Source organism: Pygoscelis adeliae, unplaced genomic scaffold (assembly GCF_000699105.1).
Source record: "Pygoscelis adeliae isolate BGI_AS28 unplaced genomic scaffold, ASM69910v1 Scaffold326, whole genome shotgun sequence".
Lineage (NCBI taxonomy): Eukaryota > Metazoa > Chordata > Aves > Sphenisciformes > Spheniscidae > Pygoscelis > Pygoscelis adeliae.
The window spans coordinates 157,978-176,292 of record NW_008824937.1 but is presented as its reverse complement, the minus strand read 5'-3'; the positions used below and the strand labels follow the sequence as shown (position 1 = coordinate 176,292).

General features: G+C 43.4%; 1 protein-coding gene across 1 annotated transcript in view; it reads left to right on the top strand.

Annotated features, from left to right (window-relative positions):
- Window positions 1-18,315, top strand: part of GLG1 (golgi glycoprotein 1) — a 66,777-nt gene that overhangs the window by 5,394 nt on the left and 43,068 nt on the right. Inside the window, exon 2 of the mRNA XM_009325364.1 lies at window positions 16,895-16,927. Within this exon, the coding sequence (XP_009323639.1) occupies window positions 16,895-16,927 (33 nt within the window). The remainder of the gene's footprint in view (window positions 1-16,894; window positions 16,928-18,315) is intronic.

The window sequence follows — 18,315 nt, the reverse complement described above, 5'->3', positions numbered from 1 at the left end:
GTTTGGTAATTCCATGCAGAATCTCTTCCTCCAGTTCTGAAGTCGAACTGAGCACTTGTGATAACTTGCTGAGCTGAGAAGAGCAGAGTTAGTGTTTGTCCCCTTAGACCGGACAAATCGTGTTGCACCCACCTCCCCCTTCCCTACAAGGAAGCCACAATTAGTCTCAGTTTGCAGAAGCAATTTTTATTTATGTAGCTGTGGAGCTCTCATCCGCCTACTGCTGCGGATGCTGTGTTGAGCAGGTTATCCTCGTTTGGCTCTTGTTTAGGAATGGGGAGGTCGGGATCAGCCAAGGACAGTTCACTGGAAGGCACGAGAGAAGAATATATGCTTTTAATAATACATTTTCTTCCCAGTTTTGCATTGCAAGAGCAAGTGGAACAACTCAGTTTTCTGAAGACAGTTGTCTTCAGAACAGGACCCTCATCGCTGAGACAGGGTAGCATCGCTTGTACTCTGAGCAGCAGCTTTGCAAGTTCAAATGGGCAGAAGCCTTATCTGTCTGAAATTACTTGCAAATGTGTGAATCTGTGGGAAACTACAGTACTAGTGCTTGTGGTAACAAGCCTGGGAGCTTAATCAGAGCAAAACAGCCTTTCTTGCAGCGGTTTGAGTTGCGTTTGGTGTAAGGGCTCCCTTGTGGTTGTTGCACATCTCTAACAACTTGGTGGTTGCCTGCAGAATGCTAGGTTTGCAAGTCTCGGGCTTTAAAACGTAATCACAAATACAACTGATAAGGAACAAATTAGCTTTTTTGCCTGTGCTTTTTTTTAAAGAGAAACATAGTGCATCTAGCACAGGAAGGTGTGTACGGTACGGTGAAGGTTTCAGAATAAGTTCTGAGATTTCCTGATGTTGATCTATAATTCACTCTCATTTCTCATCCAATTTGCCCGAAGAATTGGCAGCCACTCTGGCACAGTGGGAATTTTTTTATTTATAAAAATTACTGTTTTGAGAGCCAGCCAAGCTGTTCTGTCAGCCTGCAAGTTTAACTTCCTCGCAGGTTTGTGCCCTTCTTTGATTTCTTATGGTGAGAGCTGCTCCCAGGACTTCAGACTGATAATCTCACTGGTCCTGTAGAGAAGAGAACATAGAGATTTTTGCTAGCCTCTGGCCTGCTCTCAGGTTGAGCTGGGCCTGGGGATTGGTTTTGAGGGAACAGGTCCGTGATAGCTCAGGTTGACTGAAGTTAATCTTGCATTTATCCTGTGTCATCCTTCCCCCCAGCAGCGCTGACCCTTGAGGCTGCTGTGAGAGGCTTCAGCTCAGTGGAAAGCAAGAAACTAGCAGAAAACTCCTTACAGAAGTTCTTGAGGAGAAGCAGTGAAGGTGGTTTGGGTTTGATTTTGCTCGCATGGTCAACTGATGCATATTCTAATTCACCTGCTGTTCATCTGCTGCCTGAGTTGTGGTAGACTTCACCTGAATGACTTTGCGTAAGCACACATAAAAAGTACCGGAAAACTTTTGCTTTGAAATACAGATGCATGCAAAGCTCTTTATCACTGAGAAGGGTTAGATGGACACTTAATTGTATCGCCCCTCTGTGCATCATGGTAGTGATCCTTCTGTTCTCTGCTAAATGCAGATGAAATGTCAGTGCTTTCAGCAGCTTGAGAGATGTGGAGACAATAGGCTGGTGTAAGTGGCTGGTGTAAGTGGGGATTCTTTGCAGTACAGTTACACCGCTGTAGTTATGTGTAATACTTCCTGAGCGTTTTATTTTGGAGTTAATTGTTTTAGCTCATCCTTTTTCCAAGACACACCCGAAACCAGGAGAAGTTTTCTTGTGGAGAAACAGGTTAAAATTAAAGTTATTCCACAGTATCTTCTCTTCTTGACCTCGGTGTTAAGGCTAGTTCGGTAATTTGCTAGATTATCCATTATAAAAATATCCTTGTTAATCTGATTGCCTCAGGTAATCTGGTGGATGCCATGTTATAGCTAGAAATGTAAACCTGAATTTACTAAATTCAATTTTGTGGGCTTCAGGAAGCCTGAAAATGTTGCTTTTGGAATGCCTGGCCTGTGATTAAATGAAAATTGTCTGAACATGGCAGTTCTTAATTTGCTCTAAGGCTTTTCTGTCCTTGCTGCTTGTTTTCGAGGGCAATGAGGGGGGAGGTAATATATTACTCTGCCCTCTAGATTGTCTGGGCGAAGAGCAGTGAACCACTCGTGTTGGTGCCAAGCCTGGCACTCACCATGAGCTACGTATTTTCAAAATGCAGCTGATGACAATGCACACACACACAAAAAATCTTTCTCTTGCTGTGTAAAGTCATGTCTCTTCCTTGTTGTGCCATCTGAGTTCAAATGTAGTTTATAGAAGACTGTGTACAATAATGTCCCATTTATTGGGGGGGGGTCACACGGCTGGAAAACCCCTAAGGGTTGCATCTGAATGCTGAATAGTCGCTGGAGAAGATTTTGCTCTTGAGTTCCTTCTCCATATGCTCTCGTTTTTTCAGATGCCTCAAACTCTTGCTATGTCACATTTGGGCTCTTATCCAAACGATACCAATGGAGCTTTGAATGCTCATTTTCAGTGTATATTTTGCTAAAGTTTAATTTTCGCTAAAAAAAAAAAAAAAGAAAAGAAAAAAAAATAGGGCCTCCTAAGAGGTAGTATCAGTTGCTACTGTGCCAGGTATTTGCCTACACCTACCAGGGGTGCTCCTACCTCTCAGAGCATTACTTGGAAATATCTGACTTGTTTCTGGAGATCTGTTTGATGCATCTAATACCTCTGATATTCTGGGTTTTATCTTTCATTGAAAATTGTCATGGGACAATCCAGCCTCCTCTCTACTCTCTATTGTATGCTAATCCTCAAATGCACAGATAAATTATTTGGTAACCTGGTGGGTAAATTTTTAAGTTTTCTTTTCCTTTTGTATAGAGACAGACAAGTTTTTTCACCCAGCAGAGTTAATTCTCACCCTGAGCAAGAACTCTTCAAGGCTTGTCAAAGACATCGCGGGAGACCAAAATAGGTGGTTTTGGTTGCAGCGTTGACCTGTGCTTAAAGCTTTCAGATCTCACCTTGTTGTGCAAAAGTTGCACTACCCCAACATTTTTTTCATATCATTCAGATAGAAATCTGCAAGCAAGGGATTTAAACGCTCACACTGGGTGGAAAACTGCTTGCCTGAAGGTACTGCTGTCAGCTTTTCCCCTCAGTGTCCCCAGAAGTATGCCACTGCCTTTTTGTCGACATGCAAAGCACATCGTGTACGTGTGCCACTTGGATAAGAACAGATCAGACTCATAAAGTCCTATTCTCAAATGTTACCTGCTGGGGAAAATGTGTTTATTCTGCTTAGGGGTTGGGACAAAACAATCTCCCCGTGTTACCAGGTTCTGCAGCGAGGACTGTCTGGGCTTTGCCATCAGCATACTGGAAGTAATCCTGAAAACTAGGTATTGTCTGTTGTGCATTTCTGTGCCTGCAGAGACCAGAGCTTTCTAACTTTGTGTTTATTTCTTCGGCCGCAACTGGGCTTTCAGATGGTAGGAAAACCTTGCTTTAGTGTGTAGCTTCAAACAGGTTAATAGTGCGTAACTATACACAGACCACCACCATTGACCAGAGACTAGAATAAAGTATTTTCTATCAAGTGGCAATTGTTGCCTACTAAATACTTAAACTCTGAAGTTCTCTCTTTAGATATAATTGAAAATTCAAGTTATAGCAAGAAGAAGGTGTAGTGCTGCCTGTGTACTCGCCTGCAGCCCTTCCAGCCTGCCCTGGCTGGTGCAGGTGGCTGGCTCTTAGGTCTGTAGTCCTGAGCCTTGTAATTGATTTTGTTGTTTATCAGAAATAATCAGGAGGAATAATAACCAGCCGTTTCTAGAGCAGTCAAATTGTTGATCAAATTCCTGTATTTTGACAGGTGAAAATTGTTCAGCAGTGATACTGGTGGTGGTACTGCGTGGGGCGGTGTGCTGGGTGTTGGTACAGAGCTGTCTGCAGCGGTGGTGTAGCATGGCTTATTGCATTTCTCCCCTCTCCCTCCCTCCCCTGTTATTTTCTCTCTGTCGTTATTAGCAGAGAAGCTGTAGGTGTGCTCAGCCTTTTTAATTGCAGCTTGTCTTTATTCATAGCTTTTTAAGTAAGAGTTAGGGAAACAGTAATTGGAAGGATTTGTGGGCAGGTGTCTGGCTCTCCTACGTATCAGTAAGACATCTTTCTACTAACGTTGCTTTCCAGAAAGCTCTTCAAGCTCACTTTTAAAATCCAGCATCAAGCATGTCTGTCTTTTTTTTTTTTTTTTAAAGTCGCTCATCTGTGCAAAACTAGTCAGCTATAATTTCTTCGTTTGGCTTAAGGGAAACTGTTACTGATCTGGCTGCTTACTGTGGTATCATTTTTAAATCCTCCAAATTACCGTTACAGTCAGAATTTTCAAGCAAAATGCTCGGCTTAACAGCTTTATATAGCCATTGAGCTGAGCAGTTCAAGCTGAAAAACCTGAGTGCTTTTTGGAAAGCAGCTCTCAAAATACAAAATGCATTAAAATCCAAGCTTCTATGGCAGAGAAGACCAGTACCTATGGAGAAGCGTGCTGCAGCTCATTGCCCCAGGCTTCTCCCAGGAACAAGGTTAATTTAAACCCGTATCTAACCTCGTGAGGAAGTGCAGAGCTTAAATAAGAAGATGTATGTACAGTTTTCTTTGTTTTAATCCTTTAATCGGTGTGGTGAACTGAAGAAAGGTACTTGGTTTGGTCCTGTAACAGGGCTTTTGTTTGCATTTTCTGAAGGCAAGCAGATTTTTTTTATTTGGTAGTTGGTCACTAATCCCATGGAAACCTTGCCTTAGCAGTGACTGTAAAGACTTATTCATGTTGATTTTTCTGTTGAACAAAATCCAGGCGATTTTATCCAGGGTTAAAATAAACATTAGAGTTTGCTTTTCTTCCAGTTATATAAAGAAAATATTACGATTCATCCAGGTGAAAAGTTCTGTGGCTGTGTACAATACCACGCTGATCCTGTGCTTTTGAAGAAATTATGCCCAAGCAAAGGAGGAAAAAAATGCATTTAAATGAGTTTGTGTTTTATATCTAGTCTCTTAAAATGACTTGTGGCTTGCATCTGCCTTTCCCCTGTATTCTGTACACAGATTCCTAAATAGCCGGAGCACGCTGTGTGCTGTGAATCAGGCCTGCCAGTGGGTTGATGACTCATTTCCTTATTGGTGCAGATGTGTATAGTAAATGTTTCTGGAGAACTCTTTTCATATGAAATGCAGCTCCCCTGTGAGAAATGAACAGACAGCAATCACTTTCATTTGGTGTGCACAAAAACTTGGTCCTGAAGAAAAGCTCAAATGGCTTTTCTTGCTGAAGGCCGCGTGGTTAGCTCGTAGCGAAGGGTGAGTCTTGGAAACTGCTGTGATGCTGCTGCTTTAGGGTTTTTTGATTTATTCTTTTATCTTACTTCTCTGTCAAGCTTAAAAACAAGCTGCCATTTATACCAGCACAATTCTTTAGGTAAATGCTGTAAGCGTTTATTTAATCAAGTATGTCATGCTTTCCGCTAAGACTTCTTTTGAATGGCATGCTCTACCTTTTGGCCAAGCAGGTAGGAATGAAGCACTGCTATATTTTTCACATCAGTAAAGGCATTAACACTGTTAAGTTTGCTGAAAATCTGTTTCATACACTTGCGCGTATAAAATCTAGGTGTGTGTTGCTGAAGTATAGCAGAGACGAGGTAGTAAAAGCAAATAAAGTGCCTTAGCCATGCTGCATTTCGTGAGTCTCCAAGAAGAAAAATGGCATTTGTGCTTGTGATGCTGGTGCTGAGGTCTGTGACTGAGCGCTGCACCTAGCAGCTCTGGCGTGAGTCACTGTGCCCAGCTGCCTTTACTTGCCAAGACATTTATAACTTGGTTTAATGTTGTGATGTATAATCTGTCTGAATGCAGAATGCCTAACGATGTTGTGAATCAGCTGATTTCACCTTGCCTTTCTGGTCTTTTCCTTTTTCTTGTCGTGGCTCTTACGGAAGGAGAACCAGACACTAGGGAAATCAATTTACCACAACAATTTGTGTGGCTCACAGGCAGATTGATTTAAATAAGCCAGAAGCTTAGATTTGAATAATTTCAGTCTTGCTTGAACACTCTAGTAATCTTTCTAGAGCTTTCTAGTCTGGTGGTATTATTTAGCAGATAACTTTAGCTTTTATTGCTAGGCTTGGTATGTTTCCTGACTAAATTGATATGATCTGTAACTATTTAAATGGTTGCATCTTAACATTTCTGTCTTTTTTTAATAATGTTTAAAAATGGCAAGACATTATCTACTGAATTACTTTTCCATGCATCAAGCTGCTTTTGGATAGAAATGGAAGCTTAATTAAAATGCAGAAGATAAGTCTTGTTAAAGTAGAACTGAAGTACTTGAATACTGGATCAGAACTGTTGTTTTACATGGAAAAATTGTTAATACATCAGTCTAGCTTTCCTGGTCATTATGACCTTTGAGACTTGAGAGTAAGTGATTTTTTTTTGTCTAATGATTAGAAAAAAAGATTCTTTTTTTTTTCCAGTTTCTATTCAGTGCCTCAGCTTCAAGGTATTGAAGTGAATGCAGTTGTGATTGAGAACCTATTTTGTCCGCACGTGTGGAAAAGGCTCGTGTGTCAGAAGTCGGTGATGAGTTCCTGGAGGAGGAAAGGAAAGATGAGCCATGGCAGTGTGATAGCAGGTTCCTGAGCCGTGTATCGATGGCTTCGAGAGCAGAAGTACCCACCGCAGGTCCCATCACACAGCAGTCCTGTGACGTGATTTCACCAGCGTCCTTGAGAATTTTGAATTTGGTGCGTCTTGCCCGGTCTTGTTGCTTGACGGCACCATCCATTGGGTGGACTGGGTGGTTGTTTCGGTTCTCCAGTGTGCGAGGAGAGAGGGCTCGATTTCTGGCTGCTTGCGCTCCCTTGAATTTCTTCAGTTTCTTGGTCAGAGAGGCTGGTGATGGGTACCTCTTCGTGACTAAAGCTTCGGCCGGCTTATCCTGACCGGTGTTTTTTGGCTGACCCAGATTGCATTTAACCATAATTCATGTTTCTGAGGAGAAACTGCAAAACAGATAACTAGAGCTATTTAATTGTGAGTGTAACAGGATGGGTGCCCTACCCGGCCACCTTCAAGAAAGGTTTGAAACTTATTGTCGAGTGCCTTCTAATTGTTTTTTATAAAGGACATAAAATTGGTGGTAGATTGTTGTTAGCTGTTATTTGAGAAGCACAGCTCCATACTGCCTTCTGAAGCGCAGAGTAGCGTGGGGAGCAGGGGTCATTTTGGACGTGCATCTCACAGGCAAGCCTTCCCGTACGGGAGGGACTCGAAATGGAAGCAGGGCACCGTGCTGTTTCTAGGACTCCCTAAAAATAGCCTACAGACTTTTCCTGCCGAGTTCAGCGGGTGATGGTGAGAATCCAGCAGAACAGATCTCGGGGGGGAAACTCGTTCAGGGCTGGAGAAGTCCTCTGGCCTGCCGAGGCAGTGTCTTAATTCTCTGTCACAGAGTGAGGCTGCTTGCAAGCTGCCGTTGTGGGCTGTGCTGTAGACCTTAACATGCGTTAACACTTTGTGCTTATTTGCACGTATTCCCACTGTGTACAAAGGCAGTGCTGTTCCTTAAGTGAATTTATAATAGCCTCTCTGTGACTTTTGCCTCTCTAGTGTAACAGGATGTGCTATTTTGAATAGCCAGAAGGTTTTCAACAGAGAAGTTTCTTTGGGAGAATTGGAGAATGAATAACATAGCAAGTCCAGCTTTTTTCTGATATAGGCTGATCTCTTAAAATATTTTAAAATCCAGATTTCTGGCCCTTGTAAGTGGTGTCAAGTCAAGAGCTTGTGTGCAGCATGGCTCTTCTCAGCTCCCGTGTTATGTCTGACATAATGAACTTACGTTGGAACGTGTCCTAACAGTGTGTTAATTGCTGTCACCCTAGCACTGGGGAGCCTCGGGTCGCCATCGGGTTCTCCCGGCAGCTGTGTGGTACCTACAGCTTTTTCAGTGAGCTTGTGAGTGTTGTAATGAAGAAAGAGGATGGACGCAGCCGAGGAGAGGGTGGTGGCTGGGCATGGTCGTTGAGCATTTGTCATAGCTTTTTTTTTCATGTCTTGAATAGTACTGTGATAAAATTGACACATACGGGGGATGATAAAGTCGGTGATTGTGGTTAACGCTGAAGTGTGAGAAGAACTGAAATGGTTTATTTTAACAGCAGGGAGTTGCCCAGCTCAGGGCTCTTGTTCTTCACCTGCCTCTTACTGCGGGGAAGAAGCGAGTGATGTGTTGGGGCCCCCTGGATCTTCTGAAGAAAATTCCAGTCTTTTATTTTAAATCCAGCTGTAAGAAGTGGCTGAATGCTGCCTATGCTAAGGCTGCTCTTGCTTTTGAGGGAGACTTCCCCATTGCACTTCGTCTCTCAGGAAGGCAGCTGGACTGACAGCCAAGGTCCAGGAGACTTTGTGCTTTCAGGAAATCTCTTGCAGGGTAATAGCACTGCAAAGCTGGCATGCGGGGTCCCTTGGTACATCCTGCTCCCCGCTTTGGCATTGCGAGGTAACAAAAGAGATGCTGAATATCGTATGGGAATTGAGGAGGCTATAAGCCACGTGGAAAGCTAAAATAGTCCTTTTCTTGTAATGGTGAGGGACTAGTGCTGGGTGTTGTGCAAGAACTTTTGCAGGCCTGTTTATCCATGTGTAACCTCCAGCACTTTTTGGAAGTCCTGATGTTAAATGCAATTGTGCCTCCATTGCTCTGATCTGAAATACTGACAGCTGTGACAGAGGTAACTCCAGGTTTATTTTGTCTCTATCCTTAAAAAAAAATGAGGCAGGTCAGGGGGAAGAGTTAGGGCTCTCACCGCTGTCCTGAAGGAAAGAGGAAAGACTTAAAATAAAATTGTTCTTCTTGTGGTTAAGGCTGAAGCAGCTTCTTTGAGGTATTTGATTTTTATTGCCTCTAAATAGAATAGCTGGCAGGAGTTAAAAATAGCTGAGTCTGCTTCCCACCTGTTTGGATGCTCGTCTTACTTTGGTTCGGAGGTGGAATGTGTGAATGTAAATCATGAGGATTAAAGCAGCATTGCTCGTGCCCCTGAACGATGGGCACGAGACGCTTATTGTGCCTTGGTGAGGATAGACGCCCCGATTGATGGGACACGTGGGCCTTGTTGAAAGAGCGGGAGGAAAATGCTCCTGGGGAAGGATCTTTGGGAGCACTGTATGGCTTTCAGTGTGGAAAATTGGAGTCAGGAGCCCACACATTGAATTACAAAGACAAATATGAATATTGGCTGGTTGAGTGTTTAGAGCATTGTTCTCTGTTTATGCTGAATAAAGCAAGAGCCCTTGGTGGGGGAGCCTGGTAATGATTAGAGATACTCATGAGCTGTGGTAGTGTAATGAAGCTGCCTGCAAGTCGGGGATGTTGGAGCTTGATTGCTTTGCTTTACAGCATAACACTTCATTAAGTTGTGGGAGTGGGGAGATGAGTAAGCAGTGTTTGCTCTGAAACCTGCACTTCTCGTGTGCCTTGGGACTCAGAGCTTTTGGTATGAACTTTTTTCTTAGCTTCTGTTCAAAGCTAATTTAGAAAGGATTTCTCTAGTTCCAGGCCATGTGCGTCCAAAACATTATTCTCTGAGGAGCAAAGCATGGTTAGGAAAATGTGCTCCTCTTGGGAGGCAGGGGCTTTACCATGCCATGTACAACCACCTTTTATTTTGTGTAAAACTGAATCTTGGTTGTGAACTCATCATGGTGTGAAGTCTCTGTATTGAGAATAAGTGATGAAATTTGACTTGCTAAGAGATGGTGAACATATTTGATAAAAGCTTTTTCATTAGCTGTTGCACTGGAATTATTTGTTGGGGCCTCCATTCCTTTCTTCACTCATTTCTCCTCTGTATCCCCCAGCAGATGCTGTGCGGTACTGCCAAAACACGTGCTGTCGATTTTGCCTCTCTACTGGAATACTCTTCAGTTATTCTGGGATGTTTCTGGTTGGGGTTAAGGCAGAGGGTCGTCCAGGAAGGTAGTTTGAGAGGTAGGTTGTCTCAGCATAGCTTGAATAGATGTATGGGCTGGCTGATGCTGCAGGTGGAGATGCCACTGTGCTTTCCCAGTGATCTGACTGGTGGTGGTGGGACTCCTCCGTAAGCCCATTTGTACTAGCCTGGCAGAGAACTCCTTGAAACGGCAAACAGCTTTTCTGTTGATTTGCTGAGTTTTGGACTCTGCCATGAGCTGGAGCCAGCGGCAGGGGCGATGAAGGCAGCAGACTCCCTGCCACGTCGGTCGGTGGGATAGCAGGTCGGTTAAGCAGTCTACTGTGGTTTCATCCGGCTCTTTCTAACAGCTCTCCTCCTTTCCTCCGCTCTCGTGACACTACCAGCATGCTTGCATGCCTTTCGATCTCCTTAAGTTTTTTGCCAGCATTGTAAGAGAGCTTTCCAGGAGCAAATCCTGAAACCTCCTGGCTGGATCTGCAGCTCGGTGTCGGTGCTATGCTTAGTAGCAGAGCTCTGTTGTGGAGGAGTGTTACGGGAAACACTATACCTGGTAGCAGTGCTGCCAAACTTCTGTGGCAAACTCATAATTTCAGGGTCTGTCTTGCTCCACAACACATCGGGACTGGCTGGAAAGCCTCCAAGAGGAGGAAGAGAGGCGACTAAGGGAAGAACAAACAGAAACATCTAGGGCAAATTTGCTTTGATTGTGCTGAGTGTTAGAACGTGCTCTGATGCGTGGATCAGCGTTGAAATGAGAAAGGTCCCTGATAAGAGGGCTTAAGGGCTTGAGAGTCCCTCATGCAGGGAGAGAGAAGCAGCAGGGACAAGAATAGCTTGTGCAAGCGGGTTGTTTCGCACAGAGCATGGCACTTCCAGCACGGAGCAGCTGTGCAGCCTCCAACCACCCGCCTTGCAGCTCTGCACAGGAACAGCCAGCTGGGAGAAAGGGATCTGCTGGTACGAAATAACCACCAAAGATACTTGGCTTTTTAGGTGAAGGAGATCTCTGCTGTGGAGGAAAGGCACGCAGCATGTTAGAGGCTTTGTTTTGTGTCAAGCAAATGTGAAACAAGCAAAACATGACAATTACTAAAATTCTATTGACTTCTTATCAAAGCTACATAGGAAACGGTGAGGCTTGCTGAACCTTCTTGGTGTTTGAAGCAGATACTGAACACTGGATCCTGAAAGTGCGAGTGGACAAGGCCTGCTTCATCCTTGGCTCCTTTTTCCCCTGGCCGCTGGGCCAGAAGGACACACGACATGTTGTGCTGGGGTTTTTTGATCTTGCTTTGTGATACCTTTTCTGAATGAGCATACTTGTCTTAATGGTGTCGTACCCATGGAGGATATAAAGCGTTAGCATAGGTGGAAAAGTTTGTGGAATCTAGAATTTGGTTAAACCAGTGAAAAACGCAGTTGCAGAATTTGGTGTTTGGGGTGATTTGCTACTTGTGCTTTGTGTGTGCGGGGTGGCTAGAGAAGTTGCTGCTGGTCCTGATAACTTGACTTTCATACGCAAAGTTCTGTGTATGTTTTGGAGGCAGTTGTTACGTGTTTGTGTATAATTTGTATTGTTAAGTTTGCATAAACTAGGAGTGCCTAACCAATGTGGAAATAATTATTCGATCAAATGATTTGCAGCCTTGCAGACTGGTGCTCTAAGTGGGGAAAAAATTACTTATGTGAAATAAGCAAAGTATATGGAAGCTAGGAGCTTGGTAACTTTGGTGCATGATATATGCAGAGTATCACGCTTCAAACTGGCTTTTTTCAAAGCATGAATGATAAGTGTAGAGGTTTTTTGCTGACATGACAACACTGGGTTTGTTTTTAGTACTACACAGTTCACTGGCATTAGAGAATATTTCAAGCTCAGCATAACAAGTTTAACTTTTACTGCTCACTAAACGTGTAATTAAATTACGAAGTCTTCTAATCTGTTTTGAACTTAAATTATCTCTGGTTTTAACTTTTTTTTCACACATGACTCTTTCAGGATTGCAGGATGTGTGAAAACGGTTTACTGTGGCCATATGCTTGTTGGCACAGAACTCCAGGATGTTCCAGTAGGTTTGAAGCATGGGTGGTTGTGTGATGTGTGTTTTTTCTTTTACAGAAGCTGTGTTGATTCTTGCCTAGACTACTGTATCTGTTCTTGTTTCCACAGACTGTTCTGCAGAATCATTTCTAGTGGCTGCCTTGGGAAGGGATCAGGTTTGCAGGAGGGTATCTCCCCCAGATCTCTCCTTGATCCCTGCTTTGCTTCTAGCCTGTGCTGTTTTCTGGCGTCGTTAAGTCTAGCTAGCTTGAGACCTGCGGATTGAATCACCTTATTGTGAGTTTCCTGTCCTGGCTGGGTGTGTTCAGTACGAAGGGGATTGCTGTTACCTGTGGGAAGGACACAGCTAAGAAGTAATTTTCCCTTTATCAGCCTGATAGCTTCCTTGTTAGAAGCTCCTGGGTCAGCAGGCCTGCTCTACCATATCTCTACAGATATTAATGATAAATATGTTTAGGTCAGAGTGGAAAACTTCAGCGCTGTGGCTAGGAACCATGAGCTACCTGTACTGCGTATCCATAGGCACCGTGCTCCGTAGTGTATCGTATGTGTGACAGTGCAATAAACTGGGGAACACCCGCACTCTGGCTGGGCTTCTGCCTACCCTCTCTTTCATGGGAAGGTAGCTGCTTTAATTAACATCCTTTCCTAATTGACTTGTTTGATCTTTTCACAATCTGTTCCTGAATTTAGGGAGAGAACATCTACTGGGTTCCTTCCATCCACAAGCCAATTGCCTTTTTATTTTGCTGGTTTGCTCCATGCTGGTTCTCAGCGGTTTTTGCTTGAGCGGGTCCAAAGTCTGTTGTCTTCAATGCCTGAAGATTATCCATAGTTAGTATTTGAGATATGCCTGGTCCTTACTTTTCAGCAAGTGAGCTGCTACTGTTGCCTTAAAAGAATAGTGGAAACGTCTGCTGTCATCCCCTGTTCCGCTCTAAGGAGGGATTAAAATCTGGAAATAAAGGCACTTGTGCGGTTGACTTCAGGCTCTTCTATTTGCATGACATTTGCAAGGGAGCAAAGGAAAGGAAGGTCAGGCAGCTGCTGGTGATTAAAATAATCCCTGCAGAGTTCTCCCAAAACCTTGAGTTTCATCCACAGTAGTTGATTAGGCTTCTTACCTTGCTTTTCAAAATCCAGTGGTGTGAATTACGTTTTTTAGGATGTGATGAAATAAGACCAAACCAAGTCTGTTTTGTATGCGCAGCTGAAAGGGGCCCTGACTGAAGCTGACCCCACAATTGCACCCCAGGCATTGTGCTCTTCACTAGACGGTGATGCATGACACTGGTTCATGATATAGCTACAACTAGATAAGTATTGCTGGGAACCGGCATGATGACGGTCCCTTTCTGAAGCTAAAACACCAACGCCTTGTGCCTCCTTGAGCCTGGGTAGTGGTGGTGGGTCGCTCATTTGCTGTATAGTTTTGACCTAGTCTTATACTGCTGCTGAAGCAGAGAAAGGGGTGGCTGTCGTGGCTTGTTTCAGTGAGTTGAGATCGGGTGGATGAGAAAAGGCACTTTTAAACACAATGATGTTGACGGCCTCATAGTCTGGTGGTGATATGACTTCATACAGACCTTTGAATTGCTCCGTAGAGTTCACAATACTAATACAGTATGATCTGTCTCTCTTGTATGTGGTTGAATGGAAGGAAATGCTTTTTCTGTCCAGGTTTTCTTATAGCTGGTACGTGTTCTAAACTCTGCTTTTCCTGGGAGGTGGGAAGTGGTGTTCATACTCTGGAATGTGAGTGCTGGTGCGCGAAGGAGTTTGGAGAGCTTTTTAGAGAACTGTAAAGGGAGGCAATATATTCCCACCAAAGCTGCTAAACAGCAAAAGCTTCTGTGAGCCCAGAGGCACATGTACTTTCTGTAAAGTCTGTTTTTAATCCTTCAATTAGGAGATGTAAGAGGAGTCCTTCTCCCTCACTCATCAGTGGAATGTCCTCCTTTCCATCAGCTTCCCCTCCTAAAATGCCTTGGCTAGCATGTAGTGCTGGTCTGGGCTGCTCTCCTCCTTCCCCCTGCCCCCGGGGTCTCTGAGCATCTGTGTTCCTCAAGCTCGCCACATGGGAATGACACAATGCAGCTTTTCTTGCTGCTCAACTTCTCCTAGTGGTAATTTGAAACTTACCTTTTTTTCATGACTGTTACTACACAAGCATGTTGTTCTGAAACTGCTCTTGTTTAGAAGGTTGCTTGGGTGGATGTAGTGGATAGAGGGCCACAGGCTGTCTCCTTAGAAAGGCAGAACTGGTGTGGGTTGCGCTGGAGAGATTTTTCTTCCCCTTGCTCAAACTCAGCCCTTCAGTTTATCAGACACAAGATAAAAAGGATTATTTTTCTCCTTTTGCTTCCCTTAAATGGGGAGAAGCAGGTCAGCATTGCCACTGAACCCACCTCTCCTACACTTGCAATGGTAAGAGGGAAAAGGATCACAGCATTTAGCTAGCAGGTGGTCATCTTGTTCCACATTTAAAGGATTATTGGCTAGATCTTATGCTTTTGCATATTTAAGTACTGAACTGTGAATGTATGCAGTACTAAAGCTTAGTTAAGGTCCCATTTAACTTCCATTACTCTTCTCAGAAGAGCAAGGCATGATTTCTCAGAGCTGAGGTGAGCGCAGGAAGGCTCGGTTTTTCACTGTGCAGTATTTTAATGTCGTATATTTCAAGAAAAGCTTGTTTAAGCTTTCCAAGTCAGTGAGAACCAGTCTGTTATCTTCTTGGGCTCATCTTTCCAGAAAAACTGAGCTTTAATCTTTGCTGGATCTGAAGTACAGGTTACGAGGCTGGAGGATGCAAAAATAAATAAAGCAACCAAGAAGGCTTTTGGGAGAATGCTCTCTGGCCCTTACAAATCCTTCTGCTTGCAGATGTATTAGTAAGTCCTGTCCTCTAGAGGAGAATTACAGTGCTAGCCTATATATTTTTATAAAGCAACTGTCCTTGACTAAAAGACTGAGACAGCAACTTCAGTGGAGGGTGTTCTGACTCTCAGCTTTTGAAATTAGCTTAGTCTAAAACCTCTGTCTGTTGCTGAATGATTAGGATGGGTGCTGAAAATTAAGGAAAAACCACCTTGTAAGTCATGATAGTGTTGGTCTTAGAGGCTGCTTTAAAATAGTGTAATTTGGATGTCATCTTAGTTTTCAGTTGTGAGGATTGGTTCTGCAGTCTGAGGATAATGAGCAGGCATCTGCTAGCCTTTTCAAAAAAGTTGATATCCTAATTTTCAAATTTACGATTACTTTGGGAGATATGGTTTTGGATGGTGGCAGTCTGACCCAACTGCAATTAATTACCGTGATCCTTCAGGTACCATTTTGTTTTTTTATGTTCTAAGTAGAGAGGTAATTTCTGCCACTTCCTGCTCTACAAAATAAAAGTGCTTTTGTTAGTAATGCCTGTAATTAAGGACTTGGAAATGTTTCCCATGCTCTCTTTTTCCCCATAAACTTGTGTTTGTGCTCTCTGAAGCAGCAGTGGTGCAAGTGTTGGCGTAACACGTCATGCAGTGGCAAACACTTGCACTGAAAAACTCCTTGGGATGTAGGCTGCTTGCTTCCAACACTGATGAAATGCTGGTTCTTCTTACGTCAAATATCTGAGGTCTGACATGTTAGTGTCAATGATATATTTAAGCTTTGAGTGGTTTTGAGTGTCTGTGGCTCTTAGAGCATATGTCTGGCATCTTAAATATCAGTGGAAGCAGAGACTTTGTGAGTCAGGGTTGATTTTTCTGTGGTTTTGATGGACAGGTGATTTTGTCCTGCATTTGTGCTGTTTTGCTATGGGGATGTGATACGGATTTGTATGATTAACTTTTTTCAAGGAGTTCTCCATTGTGAGAGCTACTCAGGCTGGCAGGAGGACCATCCCTGAAAACGTTCAAGGTCAGGTTGGACGGGGCTCTGAGCAACTTGATCTAGTTGAAGACGTCCCTGCCCGCAGCAGGGGGGGTTGGACTAGATGACCTTTAGAGGTCCCTTCCAACCCAAACCATTCTATGATTCTATGAGGACAGGATGGTTTGCAGCCAGAGTTCTTTCCAAAGCGGCTCCTTGTGGAGCATGGGTGTTTCTCTCGACCACACTAACTGGTCTGGTGGAGGCTGTGCGTTAGGACTTGTCAGTTGGATTGTCATGAGGACATAGCAGTATCTTCATTACTATAAAGAATATAGCAAATATTTTGAAATGATGTATGAATACTGGATGTTACCAGTTTCTCGTGGTTGAAGGTGTAAATCTCAGGGCTGCTTTGGACCGGCCCCTTTATGTACAGCTGAAAGAAAAGACGTTGCTTCGCAAACGGGGAATATAAACACTTCGATCTGGGGGAGGGAGGAGAGTCCTACCTTTCTCCTTCAGTTGTATGCATGAAGCTTACTTTTCTTTAAAACTTTACTACCACATCTTTGTTTTCCCACAGATGCTTTTTTGCCTTCTTAGTTTGGGCAATTGGGCCAAGCACAAGCACATTCATTATGTTTTTGCAGCGTCTACATAAATGCTGCTACTCTTGTGCCATGTATGTTCTGTCGAGTTAAGACAGCATTGTGTCTAAAGTACCTCTTATTTCAATCTTTTTGGTACTTAGAGATCATCACTCTTATTATGCAGGTTTTAAAATTTCCTGTTGCTTATGTCAAATTGTTTCTTACAATGAAAACGAGTTGACAGTAGGTTAGTTTCTATAAGTTTATACTCTTCTGTATGTTAAATGCATCACATCAGTAGTGAACTGACGCTCCTTTTTTCTCTTTTCAGCCAGATAATGAAATCTCTTCAGACTGCAATCACGTAAGTATTGCTTTGTTTTATTCAGTCTCTAGCTATGGCATTTGCATCTTATATCCCTTATCAACCTTAGGTATTTTGCATGGTTTGGTAGTTGGCAAAAGGCATTAATCAGGACACATTTGGGTTTCTGTACCAGCCTGTGGAGGAAGAACACAAGGCGACTTCTTTAACCCAGTATAGCCACTACGGTCTTACTGGAGACTTCAGAGCGGAACATACCTAAGAGCTTTATAAACTGTACTTCTGTATCAGAGGAGGATGGCAGACGTCTTTCCTAGTTTATAGTTGGGGGGTGGTTCCTGTGAGTTACTGGGAGCAACATGATGTGCTCCTTTTGGGAAAGATGTGAGCAGTACTGAATTTAAACTCTTAATTTCAGCTGTTGAAGCCTTCTGTATTACTTTCACAGCTGCTAAATTCGTAGACTCGCTTGGAAGATGCTGTGGGGGTGTGATATTTAGAGGCAGTTTGAACCACTTGGCTGGTTTTAGAACAGATTTCCTCTCAGCACTGTGTTTAACAGTGAGCAAACTGTTAGCCAGTTTTCAGGCTGTCAAGCTGACTCTTCAAATCCCGAGACTCTAAAAAAAAATAAAAATCATCACAGCTAAGGTTAGTGTTAGGTTTCCTTTTGCTTTTCTCATTTGCATTCTGTTAGAACACGCCATATCAAGATTCTGCATTGATTAGCCCTGGACGCAGACAGACAAGTGCATGCCTCAATGATGGTCTTGGTTTCAGATGCTTGAGAAGCTGCATTTTGGTTTATTATTGGAAGATATATTCCAGAAATGAAACCTGGCCCTGCTGTACAACTAGTAGTTTCCAACTGTGTTTATAAATTAACCTTTAGCACTGCGCTGCCTGACTTCATGGCAGCTGTAATTCTCTGTTGTGCAGGGTTGGATCAGACGAAGGGCACATCATGTTTCTGTTTAAGTCTTTTTTCTTTTTTTGAAAAAGAGAAAACTTCAGTAATTAAAACATACCTACCTGACATTTAAATGTGCCAACAGAAATTACCTGGATGAAGAAGAAATTGAGAATTCTAGAAATCAAAGTTGGACCTTTCCTCTGCTGGATTAAATGACAGATGTCATGCTGCTATGGATTATAGAAGCCATTCAGGAATAGGAAGTGTGGGCAAAGTCTCATTTTCCCAGGCAGAAATTGAAGGGGAGTGATCAAAAGCTAGACCACAGAGATGCGTCTCATGTCCAAATCACAGAATGGTTTGGATTGGAAGGGACCTTAAGGATCATCTAGTTCCAACGCCCCTGCCATGGGCAGGGATACTTTCCATTAGATCAGGTTGCTCAAAGACCCCTCCAATCTGGCCTTGAACAGTTCCACGGAGGGGGCATCCACAACTTCTCTGGGCAACCTGT